At 36.5% G+C, this 16,942-nt stretch overlaps 1 protein-coding gene across 1 annotated transcript in view; it reads left to right on the top strand.

Moving 5' to 3' along the window:
- NECAB1 (N-terminal EF-hand calcium binding protein 1) overlaps positions 1–16,942 on the top strand; it is a 189,220-nt gene that overhangs the window by 37,381 nt on the left and 134,897 nt on the right. Inside the window, exon 3 of the mRNA XM_036932727.2 lies at positions 7,509–7,617. Coding sequence (XP_036788622.1) covers positions 7,509–7,617 — 109 coding nt within the window. The remainder of the gene's footprint in view (positions 1–7,508; positions 7,618–16,942) is intronic.

Here is a 16,942-nt window from a genome sequence, read left to right as displayed (position 1 = left end):
CCTATAACTCATCAACAGTTTCTTTTGACTCTATTTCCAGAACGTATTACAAATCTGGCCAATTATCTGTGTCTTCATTGTCATCATCAAAGCTTCTATCACCAATGATTCTTGCCTGAATTTTGGCCCTGTCATTTTTTTTTTTAAATTATTTTTTATTGAAGGGTAGTTGATGCACAGTATTACATTACATTAGTTTCAAGTGTACAACACAGTGATAAAACATTTATATACATAATTCTAGGTTCCAGCTATCACCCTACCAAGCTGTTACAATATCTTGACTATATTCCTTATGCTATACATTACATCCCGGTTACTTATTTGTTTTACCATTGGAAGTCTGTCCTTTTTTTTTTTTTTTTTTTTTTGTGAGGGCATCTCTCATATTTATTGATCAAATGGTTGTTAACGACAATAAAATTCTGTATAGGGGAGTCAATGCTCAATGCACAATCATTAATCCACCCCAAGCCTAATTTTCATCAGTCTCCAATCTTCTGAGGCATAACAAACAAGTTCTTACATGGAGAACAAATTCTTACATAATGAATAAGTTACATAGTGAACAGTACAAGGGCAGTCATCACAGAAACTTTTGGTTTTGCTCATGCATTATGAACTATAAACAGTCAGTTCAAATAGGAATACTCATTTGGTTTTTATACTTGATTTATATGTGGATACCACATTTCTCTCTTTATTATTATTATTTTTAATAAAATGCTGAAGTGGTAGGTAGATACAAGATAAAGGTAGAAAACATAGTTTAGTGTTGTAAGATTGCAAATGTAGATGATCAGGTGTGTGCCTGTAGACTATGTGTTAATCCAAGCTAGACAAGGGCAATAAAACATCCACGGATGCAGAAGATTTCTCTCAGAACGAGGGGGTGAGGTTCTAAGCCTCACCTCTGTTGATCCCCAATTTCTCACCTGATGACCCCCCTGCGACTGTGCCTGTCTTAGGTTGTTCCTCCCATGAGGAATCTTACCCGTCTCTGGCTAACCAGTCATCTTCCAGGGCCATACAGGGAAATGTAAAGTTGGTAAGTGAGAGAGAAGCCTTATTGTTTGAAATGGTTAGCTTTTTATTTCTTTGCATATTTATGCCCTGTAGCTTCTATGCCCAGCATTTGTCTTGAGGTATCTTTACCACTTGGAAGAATTATGATACTCGGTAAATTTGATATGAGGCACGAATTCTATTTAAGGGTTGTAATTAGTAAGGAAGAAGAAAAGCTATAGAAGTAGCAGGCGGAAGAAAACATGGGAAGATTGATTGTTTCTTTGACATATCTTCTTGTAGAGTAACTTCAGCATGTATAGGTTTTAAGCTACTACTTAAATTGTGCACACACATTAACATAATAGGAGTATAGTTACATAACCAAAGCATATCTGTAATTACCAGCCATCTCCAGTGAAACCAAGAGAACCAGTTAGGCACCTTAGGCATTTGTAAAAACTTATCTATGATACGGTGGATATTGTCCAACTGAACTTGAACAGTCTGAGAAAAACCAGACAAATTAAAACAACCCATTCCTGGGGAATGTTCACATCCCTTATGTTCTTTTAACAGTAAATAGTCTGTAGTTGTAAGATTTTGGAGCGCTACAATTTGCACTTCTCCTAATTCTTGGTTCAGTTCCAACAGTATAGATCCAGTCAAATTTGTTGTTCTACTGTATGTACAGGCCAGCTTAGATATCTCCTTCTTCATTCCCATGGCAAGTCCAGGAGCTGATGGGATGAGTGCATCTACAGCTGTAGCAGTGCGTGGATCTTTGTTGGGGTTTTTTGATGATCATCTTCTGGCATGAGTCTTCCAGAGAGTGCTAATGTTGGACGTTCTCTTTCATATCGTATCTTAGTTCATTTTCGGGGTAGCCCAATTAGGCTTTGATCTTCTGTATAAACGCAAACAGACCCTTTGCCTACACTTTTATATGCCCTTTATACCCTTGTGTAGAATTCATTGGAGGTTACCACACAGGAACTGCCCTTTTTTGTTTTGTTTTGTTTTGTTTTGTTTTTAATATCACTAATCTACACTTACATGACGAATATTATGTTTACTAGGCTCTCCCCTATACCAGGTCTCCCCCATAAACCCCTTTACAGTCACTGTCCTTCAGCATAGCAAAATGTTGTAGAATCACTACTTGCCTTCTCTGTGTTGTACAGCCCTCCCTTTTCTCCTACCCACCCATGCATGTTATTCTTAATACCCCCCCTACTTCTCCCCCCCCTTATCCCTCCATACCCACCCATCCTCCCCAGCCCCTTTCCCTTTGGTACCTGTTAGTCCATTCTTGATATCTGTGATTCTGCTGCTGTTTTGTTCCTTCAGTTTTTCCTTTGTTCTTATACTCCACAGATAAGTGAAATTATTTGGTATTTCTCTTTCTCTGCTTGGCTTGTTTCACTGAGCATAATACCCTCCAGCTCCATCCATGTTGCTGCAAATGATTGGACTTGCCCTTTTCTTATGGCTGAATAGTATTCCATTGTGTATATGTACCACATCTTCTTTATCCATTCATCTATCGATGGACATTTAGGTTGCTTCCAATTCTTGGCTATTGTAAATAGTGCTGCGATAAACATAGGGGTGCACTGATCTTTCTTGAACTTGATTGCTGCATTCTTAGGGTACATTCCTAGGAGTGCAATTCCTGGGTCAAATGGTAAGCCTGTTTTGAGCATTTTGATGTACCTCCATACTGCTTTCCACAATGGTTGAACTAACTTACATTCCCACCAGCAGTGTAGGAGGGTTCCCCTTTCTCCACAGCCTCGCCAACATTTGTTGTTGTTTGTCTTTTGGATGGCAGCCATCCTTACTGGTGTGAGGTGATACCTCATTGTAGTTTTAATTTGCATTTCTCTGATAATTAGCGATGTGGAGCATCTTTTCATGTGTCTGTTGGCCATCTGTATTTCTTTTTTGGAGAACTGTCTGTTCAGCTCCTCTGCCCATTTTTTAATTAGGTTATTTGTTTTTTGTTTGTTGAGGTGTGTGAGCTCTTTATATATTCTGGACGTCAAGCCTTTATCGGATGTGTCATTTTCAAATATATTCTCCCATACTGTAGGGATCCTTTTTGTTCTATTGATGGTGTCTTTTGCTGTACAGAAGCTTTTCAGCTTAATATAGTCCCACTTACTCATTTTTGCTGTTGTTTTCCTTGCCCGGGGTGATATGTTCAAGAAGAGGTCACTCATGTTTATGTCTAAGAGGTTTTTGCCTATGTTTTCTTCCAAGAGTTTAATGGTTTCATGACTTACATTCAGGTCTTTGATCCATTTTGAGTTTACTTTTGTATATGGGGTTAGACAATGGTCCAGTTTCATTCTCCTACATGTAGCTGTCCAGTTTTGCCAGCACCACCTGTTGAAGAGACTGTCATTTCCCCATTGTATGTCCATGGCTCCTTTATCAAATATTAATTGACCATATATGTCTAGGTTAATGTCTGGATTCTCTAGTCTGTTCCATTGGTCTGTGGCTCTGCTCTTGTGCCAGTACCAAATTGTCTTGATTACTATGGCTTTATAGTAGAGTGAGATCCCCCCTACTTTATTCTTCTTTCTCAGGATTGCTTTGGCTATTCGGAGTCTTTGGTGTTTCCATATGAATTTTTGAATTATTTGTTCCAGTTCATTGAAGAATGTTGCTGGTAGTTTCATAGGGATTGCATCAGATCTGTATATTGCTTTGGGCAGGATTGGCCGTGTCATTTTAATGGGTCTTTTCTTCTAATGGCATACCTCTCCACTCCATTCTACTCTCTGCAGCCAAAGTAAGCTTTCCATTATGACATCGGTTTCTCCTGGGTAAACCCAAAAGTCTTTATGATGATTTTTACAGTTTTTTATGAAAATAACTCTTTGTGTCTAACTGGCTGCTTCTCCTTCCCTCCCAGTGTGCATTTTTTCCCCCAGCTTTATTGAGGTATAGTTGACAATTTTAAATTGTCTATCTTTAAGGTGCATGACTTGATGATTTGATATATGTATGCATGTGGAATATTCACCATAATAAAACTACTGAACATACTCATCACCTCACATATTACCATTTTCTTTTCTTTTCTTATGTGTGGGGAAAACACTTAATATTTACCCTCTTAGCAAATTTCAAGTATACAATATAATATTGTTAACTGGAGTCACACTGTTGTATGTTAGATCTCCAAAGTTATTCATCTCCCGTAACTGAAACTTTGCACCCCTTGACCAACATCTTCCATTTCCCCTACCCCCAGCCCCTGGTAACTACTATTCTACTCCAGTACATAGTCTTTGACTGAGTATACTGATTTTTTTCTTTTCAATCTCCAACTGTATTCTTTCTTGCCTCCTAGCTTTGTAGTAGACATGCCCACTGCCTGGAATACTGTTCCTCTTTGCAGGTCTTCCCCCACTGACCCCTATTTTTCATTTGTAGCTCAGCTGAGATGTCATTTATTCTGGCTTTCTCTATACTCTTACATCTGGAGTAGTTTTTTCCCTATATGCTCCCACATCCTATGTCCCCGAGAATTGCCCTTTTCATATTGTATTTGGCTATTCATCTGCTGTATCTTCCATCATAGTTATAAGATCCTTAAAGACTTATCTATGTATATTCCCAGCACAAAACAATGTTGGCACCTAGTAGGCTCTTGATAAATACTTGATGAATGATTAGATGACAGCGCTGTACAAGCAAATGGGAAATCTGTGTTAAAACTCAAGAGTTTCTTTGTTCTAAGACTGCTCTAGGCACCTGCAGTCGGCTACCTCCATTTCAAAAATTAATGGAGTATCGAGTATAAGACCAGAATGACTTTAAAATAAAGCACAGAAGTATCAGCTATGCTAAGTACAAATTCTGGAAAGCATACAATTCTAATAGAAAAAGCTGAAAAACCTGTCCTTTGTATCCTTTGGTGGTAAAGGTTGAGATTTATTATGATAAGATGTCAAACTTAACAAGATTTGGCTATTCTGTGAGCCAGGCAGTATAAATCAAGGTTAAACTATGTTCCATTTCACAAGAAAAGATCAGCAGAAAAATTGAAATAAAATATTTCAATTAAGATTTTATAATTGCTTTATTAATGCAGAATCACACTAGAAAGAGATATTTTTTTCCTCCCTTTCCTTTAAAGAACGTAATACTTTTGTTTAATATTAAGGCATTAGTCTAGAAATATTCCAAAGTAACTCTCTGAAATTGTTTAAAAGTGTGGCACCCTGTATTGAAAATTCTCAGGAATCCTGTGTGTGGTAAAAATAAGAGTTTTAAAGTGCACTTTCTACTCTTCAAGTCAGGACTCTAATTCAGTGCCTCCTTTTTCTTTTTCTTTTCTGTAAGAATTGGGGGGAAAAGGCTTTTAGTCCTGCAGAATCATCACAGCACTTGGTATCCAATGCTTCTACTTGATAGTATGTACGTCATGACTTGATCTCATTTATGGTAATTACAGAGTATATTACAGAGGCCCACCCTGGCTGTAAGATGCATAGGCAGCTAAAGTTCTGTAATAGCTTGAGTCAGCTCACCTGAGAACTATTAAATATTCACCAGGAAAACAGTTCACTATGAAAATGACTGTATGACATTTGTTACAGAGCACCATAGTAGCTAGAAATAGTAGGTTAATTTCTGGTTTTCTTTCTTTCTTTTTAAGTAATAGATGAAAAAGCCTTTCCCTTTCTCTCTTGACATATGCATAGATCTCATTTGTGTCCATTTCTCCAACTTGGCAATATAATTTTTGTCATAGTAAGGAGTTGCACAGTAGAGATATCATACTAAGTCTACTCTGGGATATATACCAGGTTACATGGGGCTGAAGTTTAAAATAGTCACTTGACACATAACACTAAAGTAGTCTATCGAAAACCAGAAACACAAAATTAGACAACTGATGAGCTTGGTGGATTAAATTTTCTTTTGTAGTTGGTTGCTATGGTGTTTGAATCACAGAGTCAGGCTGAGCTAGGCTGCTCCAGAGGACTACTGGGGGGTCAGGAACTCATTCTTTGCTTAATCCAGAATTGGATTTCTATGACTTCTAAGGCTATGTCTTCCCAGTTAACTGTTGACATGAATTACCTGGAAGGTTAGTTTAATATACCTATTAAGTTAAAAAGCAAAATTAAATCAACTTAAAAACTCACTTTAATTCCCTATCTGAAAAATTGATTTGGTGGTTAGATCTATTTTGTCCTTTAAGTTAGTGTAAGGAGTAATCACACAGTTTGTTAAAACTCCCAAGCTCTAATTTGCCCAGAAGTGAGACTCTGTGCCCTCTGTGAAATCCTGATTCTCTGGTAGGGCCCAGGAATCTGCATTTTAACAGAACTCTGGGTGGTCTGTGGGCCATTTTCTGAAGGAAAAATGTGCTCTAAATGAGCCTTGATCATCCAAGACTATTAAATCATACCGTTTTCTACTCAAAGACAAATTCTGCTTTGTTCAGTGTGGTGTTGTTTGTTGGTAGTACCGCACTGTGAGAGTTGTGTGACCCTGGGTAAGTTCCTTCCTACTTAGGCTCCAGTTGCCTCTTTGTAAATGGAGAGGATTGTTCTACAACTTAGTCATTGGCAGCTTCCCTGAGATAACTGACAGACCAGCTCCTTGCATAGAGAAAGGGATTATTTCCTCTCCCTTCATGTCCATTCATTCATTAAGTTCTCTGCTGCTGTCCTGTACAAGTCTTTCACTTTCACCTGTTATTAAAGTTTCTTCCATGTCTGTTTATGAAGATTTACCTGTTGTTCAAAGTCAGATGCAGAAATTATCAAAATTCCTCATGTCCCTGGATGAAAGGATTGTTTATTACCCAAACTCCCATACATTCCTAAGTATATCTTTTATTGCACTTGTGTTTTATTATGTAACATACTTAATGTCTGCACCTTATCTCTTGTATTAGACTCCCTAATTGTCTTTCACTTTTGTATCCCACAGTAAATAAAATGTGTTTGACTTAAAAGGTATTCATTTATTTAAAGAGCAAAGGAATGCACACAGTTTGTTGCATTGTAATAACAATTCTGATAGCCAATATGTTAGTGTCTGTTCAACCATATACACTTATTAAACATCCATTTATTCCACAATGTTCTAGGTCCTATATATGAAGACAAAAATATCTAAATAATTGATTCTGGCGTGCGCTTTTATTTGGTTGTGTGGATGTCTTTTTTTTTAACTGGACATAACTGGTATGTCCAGTTAAATTGCATGTTAAATGTTTGCCGTATGAATAAATGAACCAAAAAATACCTAAAACCTGTAGACTTATTTTATCACATATATATCTGCAGTCTGCATACTTTAAAAATACAGTAAGTTATTTTTCTTTTTAACACTAAGTTATTCTTTCTTTTTGAATACATATGTGTGCATGCACATATAAGCCTCCAAGCATTTGAACAGTTTTATAAATTAAGAGATAATATACAAAGTTGAAATGATTTACTTCTTTTCTGTTCTTACCATTTCAGATGATGGGAAATTGTCTTTTGAAGAATTCAAAGCATATTTTGCAGATGGTGTTCTGAGTGCAGAAGAATTACATGAGCTCTTCCATACCATTGACACACATAATACCAAGTAAGGAACTTTTTTACCACTGGATTCTGTAAACGAGGGAGAGAAGGTATAAACAAGTACATACTGATGAAGGGATGAAGGAGAAAGGGAGGAAAGATGTAGAAGCACGTTTTGTAGTGCTCACCTGTGATTAGTTCTAAGATAGTCTCTCTTTGGTAATTGAAATGCTCTGAAAAAATTAATATTGAATTGGAAAACAGTGATCTTCTGTAGGGAGCCCTCCTGACATAGTTTTAGAGTGTGCAGAATATAAAACAAAAGCATTAATTTATAAATAATTCAATTCTATCATTAATAAGTAGAATTTTACCTTGTTTCTTTGGTTTCATTTCATTTTGCTTCATTTAAAAATTGTGCTTAGGCCATTCTTATATTAGTTTAGTGAAATGGGGAACAGCAGCAATTATCTGGACAGTTCAGATATGCTGAACTCCAAATCTTGTTTCCTTGAGAGATACAGGTAACACAGGACACAAAATTTTCTCTGAACAATCAGTGTATATAGTGGTCTATGTATTTTATTTATTGTATGTACATAGAGCTCTCCTTTAGAGCACTTATGAAGCTTCTATTTGTATTCTCGTATACTTAAAAATATACAGTAATGAGGAATTTAGGGTATAGAACAACAGAAATATTCTTCATGATTTGGGCAGTTGAACCAAATCACATCATTTGTGACAGTCATGATTATGGAATTCTAATGTCAAAATGTACGATTTCAGCCAGACCTCAAGACTCATCAGGTTGTCTACTGCTTGAACAATCACTTGTGTGTTAAGCAAAGTGTTGAAAATCTTCCAGGCAGTGAACCAGAAGCCAAGGAAATACTTTTAGGCTATACCTAAGCACAGACACTTTTCTGCAGCAAACTATTAAGAAAAATAAAAAGATTAAACTCACTTTACTCAGAAAGCTAAATATTTTAAAAACAGTAAGTTTGTTAGTTTCTTGACTTCTATTGGGATTTCAAATTCCCTATGGAATGGCTTAAGTTTTCTGTTGCCAGAAGCAGTATGAGCATATTAACTGTGTCACAAGTTCCATTCTGTTCAACAAATCTAAATATATCAAGTCCCCAGTATGGACTGGTAGTACAACATTGAACCATCTCATAGTTTATGGAGTAATAGACCCAACTGATTATTTCAATATAGTATCATAAATATTGTGATTGAGGCATGCAAAGGATACTTTTGGAAAACAGTGGAGTATTTCACTCTAGTTTGATAGTTTCAAGGAATATTCCTAGAATTAGGTAGCCAGGATCTCAGTCTCTACAGGAGAGTAGAAACTGGTTAGGTAAAGAAAGGCATTGGGGAACATTCCAACCAGAGGGAAAAGCATTGAAAAGACCTGGAATCATAGGGTAAATGAGAGTGACAAGTATTTTCTTATTAACCAAGTGTCAATTATAAGGTTGAGAGTAGGAGGAGAACACTCAGGAGAGGAAAGAATGCGCTTGGCAAAAAGGAATTTACACTCTGAGATTGCAGAAGGGCTTGAACTTTAACCTGTAAGCCAGGGAACACTATTAAAGCACTTAAGACAGGGAGCAACATCTTTGTCGGTCATTACGGCTCTGCTGAAGGACAGCCTTAACGGGGTGAAGGCGGAGGAAGGCTTCAGATGATCTGAATTCCTAAATTACTGCCAGGGACTAATGTTTATGCAGGGAAGAAAGGAAGCCATGTTGTACCATTCTGAGAAATGATGTCTGAGTAAAAAAAAAGAGCAGAGGCTCCCTTTGTGGCTCAGATGTTGGAAGTTGAGATGCTAATACCCCATCATATGTGCTGATTATTTATTTCTTCCTCATTGCAGTTATTATTAAACTTTTCATAATATCCAGGCTTAAAACAATTACTGGGAGTCATAGTTGTAAAACTAGGTGTTCCAGAGATTTTTCAATACACAATTACTCATATTAATGAAAACTAAGGTTTTCAGTAGACTTTGTTGGCCTGATTTTGCAATTTTATTTATATTTGGAGCTAAAGTATATTAGATAGAGACTTCTGAATTATATTCATGAAATTCCTTTCAAAGACAAGGATCAGGCTTTGATCTTTTAAGGAGACTAATTCAAACACTAACACAGAAGTTTAAGAGCTATATTGCATGAACCAAGTTTTAATTATTTCAGTGATTGTCCTGTATATGCTCTGTTTTTCCCCTTCTACATACCTTCTAAGAAAATATGCTCTCATACGTTCTACATCCCCAACCACTCTGATTCAATCAAGGATACTGCCTGGCATGAAGGAGCCAATACATAGGCTAGACCAAGTCAGTCAGACTCATTGTCTCGTGTTTATGGTGGATCATGAGAGTCAGAACATGAACGAAAGCTGCTGTGGCCCCCAGGACCCCCGGTCCCTGCTCCTCCTGATGTCTGGTGGTTTAGTTTTATCTTAGAGGCCATGAAATCCTTATCCACTTAAAACACTACATTTTCTTGAGTTTATTTGAGTACAATTCTGTTTCTTGTGAAGGGATAATCTAAGACAATTATTTCCTCAGCTCATTCCTGTTATCTATGGAAACCCGATTCTCTGCTATAAATATTTTATTTGCCATGTTTGAAAAGTGACATATCCACTTTGAAAACATTTGGAAAGAATGAAAATACCGAGAACATTATCTTGCTAGTTAGATTTTCCTCCTTTGTCTCATGAAGAATATTCTTAAAATACTACACTTGATCAAGAAAAGCAAATACTGTATACAAACAGAATTATAGCTGTGCTTACAGTGCAACATAATTAAGGTATTTTAAATCATCAAAATTAAGTAAATTATTCCTTCCTTATAAAATTACATAGAAAACCATTAGGTAAATCCACAGATTTTCAGAGATCATGTTTTTATTGATAGCTTTTAAATGCACAAACTATAAACATAGAGCTGTGCAATGATTTTAAAAAACACAGTTTTGACAAATAAAAATTATATGATGCTCTCACCACACACATTTAGGTAACAGTTCTTTAATTACCAAATCCAACTCTCCAGTTTTTTTTTTCTTTCATTTCATTCATTCATTTCCTTTTTCTTTCATTAAAAAATTCAAACTGGTCATTTGAGAGATTATGTTAAGATTTCTCTGCAGTTTTTAGTATATCCTGGAGCCATTTGAATCTCTTCAGTCAAATTTTCTCTCATGGATATGTGAACTGTAACAAACAGAAAAACAAACCCCAAACACCAAAACCAAACCAAACACATAAGAACTCATAGCCTCATAAGAATTTATACATTTGAGACTGTGTGAAGATTTCCATACATGAATATTACCAAGGTTGGAAGTATTTCAGGTCAGAATCATAGAGAATTTCTTTAGTGTATTTCAAAACTAAACCATCAACCACATGTCCCTCTGTGTTAAAAAAAATGTGCCTGGGGAGCTGTGACTACCCTTCTAGCCGGCACAGGTCTAAACTTAAGCTCAAAACCTGATTTAATCTCATTGTAATGAGAATTCCATGAATCCCCCTTACTGTTTGATTAGAATTTTAAGAGAATTTTTTGCCAGAAATTACATTCCTAATTTATATGGCCTGAAGATTTCACTCAGAACAGAGATTTTAGAAATGAAAAGATCCTTGACCGAAGTTAGAAAATTTTGAAGGCATCAGAAGTCTAACTTCCCATAATCTTAAAAAAAAAAAAAAAAAAAAAAATTTAAATTGATGCATCTTTTCCACTATGGACATTTGGAAAATTTTCATGAGTTTTTTCCTCAAATAGTATAATTGGTTGAGTGTAGAACAGAGGAGATGCATGTTTCTGTGGATGACACTTGGGGTATGTGGCAAACCAAAGGAAAAGAAGGTCAAAATGTACATTTTTGTCAATGGCAAAACAGTGAAAAATTTAACTTTCTCAAACTTCAAGGGAAGTGCACACAATCTGGTAGTCCAGAACATTCTGAAGATTGTCATGTCCATCTTTCTAAGAGTAATGATTTCACAGATTTTTGTCAAGGCACATTTTAACTGACCTGTTTCTGGGTCAAATATACCCAATATTTTTTTTCCTTTAAAAAAAAAAGGATAATTTCTCAGTCATTTTAATTAGCCTTAACCATCTCTTCTAACTCCATTAAAGGTTTTTAAAACACACCTTCTTCTCAAATTTTGTAAAAGTTACTGTTTATAAAAGAATACATAAAGCCCTTAAAATTTAAGTTCAGGAAAAAAGAACAATATTAGCAAAAATTAAGTCTATAGCTTTGAAAGCTTAAAAAATGAAATTATGACATCAGTTAGCAGGAATGGAAGGAAGACCATTAAGTCAACAGGCAACTTGCATGGTGCATCAAAAGTTCTCTTACTCATCAGAAAAGCAGCTTGTCTACATTTTTGAGTCAGAGAAAAACTTGAATAAATTAACATAATTCTTTGTGGTGTTAACCATATAGCACAGGCAGTGGGAAGGATCCCCTGGAGACCAAAACTGATTTTCCGGTATACTGCATTTTGGAGTCCCAGATTGTCAAGACAAAACAAATGGTAGACCAGATGGGAGTTTTGCTCTTAGGTTAGGGAGTGAACACACAGAAAGATTCCTACCCTTCCTAGATGGGGGATAGGAGATGGGCTGGGACGAGAGATGGATGACTGATGTCTTCAGATCAAGTATTCTTTATTCCAGGCTAAAATAAATTTTTCACTGCTGAGCACTGGGATTTCACCCAGGACTTGTTAAATCACTGAGGCATGCCAAAGTAACAGAAATATCACCACCTACTAAATGAACATAGTCCATCTTGAGCTAGCTCTGAAAGCTTAAAAAGCTCTTTCTTAAACTAAACTGAGATTTTTTTCTCTCTAAACTTCCACTTATTTTTCTTAGTTCTGTTCCTTAAGGCCATGAAGAAATCAAGTATTATATGACAAGTCTTTATAATACTTGAAAACAGTTTTTCTGCACAAATGATGAGATAAAAGTCCCATAGTCATTGAAGAATAATGGTATCAAAAAGTTTGTTCCAGATGGCAAAATTTTATTTCTTCTGAAGCAGTTAAGTTCTTCAGCTTATTTTTGTGCATGACAGCTAAAATCTAAAGCTTGATGACTTGGCTGATGAAGTCACTTTGTCCCTGGAGTTAGTCATCACACTGCTTAAGGAGACAGACACATTGTGTGAACAGCAGAAAATAAAGGCAGTAAAAACAACCAGGGAATAAGCAGTAGGTTGGTCTGAAGAGTGTGCAGCACAGCCTGAACTGCATTGTGACTGGAAAGTTCATTGCAATTCCAATAGTGGGTAAGAGATATCTCTATGCTGTCTTCAACTAGAACTGAAGACTTAGAAAGTAGCACCAACACCAAGCCACAATTCCAGGTGCTAGGCTGGCCAAGTTTGACATGACTGAGAGATGCACAGTCAAGAAATCAGAAAAGAGGAAATGGTGGTGCAGCTGTTCATCAAGGGAGCAACATGAAAATCAAAGTCCAGAGTATAACGGCTAAAATGGAGTGGACAGGCTGGGAATGCCAGGATTGAGTTTTGGCAGTATAGGTTGGGCAAAGGAGCCCTGCAGAAGAGTGCTCCAAGTATTCAGATAAGATCCAAAATGGCCCTGACCAAACCAGCAGAGAACAAGTATTCAGATGAAGCACTTCTTTCAGTTTCATGGTCAAGACTTAGCTCTAAGAACTAGGCAGTAGGCTGATCTCTGTGCAGACATTAAGTAGCCTCTCTGGCATAAGCACACAAAGGCCAGCAGATATATGCACTTTTCCAGAGAAAGGCATGAATGAGCTGGCAAACATGGCCAATAATTTTATTTCAGAATGCTTATATGATAAATGAGGCATGGAGTCAAAGGGGTCACGATGCTAAGGAGGGAGAGAATAGCATTCTTTTGGACAATTTTCCTCAACTTCTCCTAGTCCCTACTTGGCAGAAGTCAGAGCAGGGAAGAAGATAATGTGATAGGCAGAAGTTTATGTTTACAGAAGCATAAATTAAGGTGACTTAAAAGAAATAGTTATCTGGCTTGTATATCTGTAAAGTCCAGAGAAAGGCTTCATGTATGCTGGAGCACGGTGCTCAGATGGTGGTGCTAGGAATCTGTCTGCCACAATCTCTCAACTCTTCTCTCTCTGTGTTGGCTGTTCTGGGCAGAACCTTTTGCTGAGAGGCCAAGATGGTTACAAGAAGCTCAAGATTCATATTGCCTCTGGCTTGGCAAACTCCCACAGACTTCCTTTATTTTCCAGCAATCCCAGCAAAATTCCTCTCTTGAATTATATTAGTCTGGCTTGGATCGCATGCACATCCCTGAAAAGTCACTGCTTTCGGGAAAACACCATGAAAGGGAACCCGATTGCTGTTATCACAGTAAAGGAGAAGGGATGCTGGGCAGGCAGAACCCGCAGATCACATTACTGCTTGCTCAGCCTCAAAGACTGCCCTTTACCATCTCATATTTTAGAGGAACATGATCTGCTTTCTAAAAGGATAAGGGGCTTGCTGGAGTTTGAACTTTGAATCTATTAAGTTTATATAGGGTCAATCAGGAAAATCTAAAGCTCTTTTTAACTTAATGGACAAGACTGAAGCCTGAGAGAAATCTTTAACAGGCATGCTGGCTCCTCGGAGCTGTACAGGGTCCTAGTCCCCAGGCCTGTTCCCTTCCTGACCACCCGATCATGTCTCTTCCTAATATTCTTATTAGTAGAATCATCCCGTGATGCCACTTGCTCGCTCCTTGCGGCGTTGCCAGCTCTCTGTAGCTTCAGGCATTTCCACAACTCAGAAAGACTCAGTGACATCTAGTCTTTATTCCCTTAGTCTTTCTCCATAACCATCCACCTAGTATTAGATACTCTGGGCAGTTCTCACATATCACGTTATCTTTATTTCTTAATAATTTTAAAATTAGAAAGAGCTATGTACGTAGCTAAGTGATACTGTGTGATTATATCCGATACAGATGCATTTCTTGCCATATTTTTAGAGACTGAAAAGGGAAATCTTTAAATCCTATTAGGACTTACTGTAATCTATAACCATGTCTCCAGTTATTGATTCCATCTGGCCACTAAACTAACCTGTGGCCATCAAATTTACTTATTTTTCACACTTTTTAAAATGTGCCTTTTACTTCAATAATCTCAGAAACCCATCTATTTTATTTGATTGTCTCTAGTTCATAAAGACATGGAGAGAAAAAATCACGTTATTTCCTCAGGGTTACTTGTAAAATTCTTTTCTTTCCAGTGAAGGCATTTTGTTGGCAACACCACCATTTCCTCCTACGTCAGGCCACCCACAATTTGCAGTGTTATTGGGGCTGAGGATTCCTTCCTGGAGAAAGAGTGAGGAATCAGCAAAGTCTACTTTATAATTAGGGAGATTAGCATAGTTTGAGGGATTTACAAAGAAGAGAATTTTAAGGAGATTTTTCTCAAGTGACAAGAAAATGGTTTCTCTTTAATTATTATTTCAGAAAAAATATTAGTTTCAATTTTTCTGTGACAAAGATGAAGACAATCCAAGCTTTGTGTCAAGGAGGTTCATGTGTCTTTTCTTAAAAAATGTTTAATATTTAAAGGAAACATTTCATTTTGAATTGAATAGGAAAATATATTTATTGAGTTATTTAATTTGCCAGGCACTTACTTGCATCATCCTATCTAAATTTCACAAAAAAACAAATAAAAAGCTTTCATTATCATTATTTACAATCTACAATTAAGGAATCTGATACAGAAATTTAAGTAACTTGCCTGAGGTTACACAGGTAATATGTATAAGGGTTTGGGATTATCTCAGCTCTGCCCGAAAACAAAACTCAAACCCTTTCCATTGTCATGCCACCTCAGTATATTTTCAGATTTCTAGTTATTAATTTTGTATATCAGAAATCAAAATATCCCAAAGCTAGTTTTTAAAATCATGTTCAAGTATTTTATTCTTGATGTGGTTAATTCTCTCCAGCAGGAGAATATATTTGGATGTACAGTATAGAGGTAATTGCTTTAATTGCTGCCTTTATCTCTTCTCTTTTAATATCCATTATGTAGAATTTCTACAGTGTGGGAGTAGCTACAGTGTAAAAATATTATTCTTTTCCCTCTGTGGACATAAATTCCATTCTTTGCACATTTTCCCTCCCCCCACGCCCCATCCTACCTTTATATCTGAAATTCATCTCCTATTTTTAGCCTTAGTCCCCTTTCCACCCTCCATTCCATCACTTTGCATTTGCCTCATTTTCTCCATTGTTCTTCAGAGCACTCACTGAGTCTTACTGTTCCCTTTCATCATTTGTATTAAAGGCCTTTGCTTTCAAACTTTTTCAAATTTTTAAATATTTTTTATCTTATCTAGAGGATTATTTTCTGGTTGTCATCTCTTCCTCCCAAGAATTTGAATTCTCTTTTAATCTTAATTGAACTCTCTCTTCCCATCAGCCATGATACAATTGCAAGTGATGAAACAAATATCAATTACTGCTCAAAATAAAAATTGTCTTCTGAAGAATCTAGTTGAATTATTTATTCACGTAAGTGCAGAGTGCTTTCTTACCTTGCCAATATCCACCAAATGGATGAAATCAAATCAGTAAAATGTTAACCCCAATCTTTTAAAAATACTTGATCACTTCTTGGACAGTTTCCTCTCCCTCACCCCCACCCCATGTCCAAGGCACCAACCAAGTCTGTCCTTTTCTCCCCCTAGCTCATTTATCCTATGAATCCATCTAATTCTCTTTATCATCACCACCCCTACTTGAGTACAGGCTTTCTCTCTTTTACAACTATATTATTCTCAAAAATGGTCAGTTTAGTGGAGCAGTTATGATTGTTTCTCTTTGAAACTTCAAGATTTCAGAATTCTTGATATAAATATAAATTATAAATAATCTGGAAAATCAATCATGGCTTACTTTTCAAATGAATTTTTTTAACAGTGATTTCTTTAGGAATATATTTTTCCCTACAATGAAAATTATATAAATAACACTAGCTTATCATAAAAGTAATTCAAATAATGTAGAAATCATGAGTAAGAACATAAAACACCTAAAGTTCTCCCTCCTTGAGGTAACTACTGGTAACAACTAATAACTTGGTCACCATACTTCTAATATGTCCATTCAGTTTTAATCACAGAGAACTGTTTTATTTTGGATTTCTCCTCCTATCCCACTGTCCACTCCTACCTCACCCCAAATCAAATCCTCACCACCTAAGCTGGGTGTCGTTTTATTCCTATGCTTATATAGTGATATATGCATTTATACAAATCATGAAAGCTTCCCTGACCTTCCTTATTAGGTTATATTTCTCATTCTGTCTTCTCTGC

Source organism: Manis pentadactyla, chromosome 3, assembly GCF_030020395.1.
Source record: "Manis pentadactyla isolate mManPen7 chromosome 3, mManPen7.hap1, whole genome shotgun sequence".
NCBI lineage: Eukaryota > Metazoa > Chordata > Mammalia > Pholidota > Manidae > Manis > Manis pentadactyla.
Note: the sequence above shows the minus strand (reverse complement) of the source record. Positions and strands in the feature narration are given on the sequence as shown.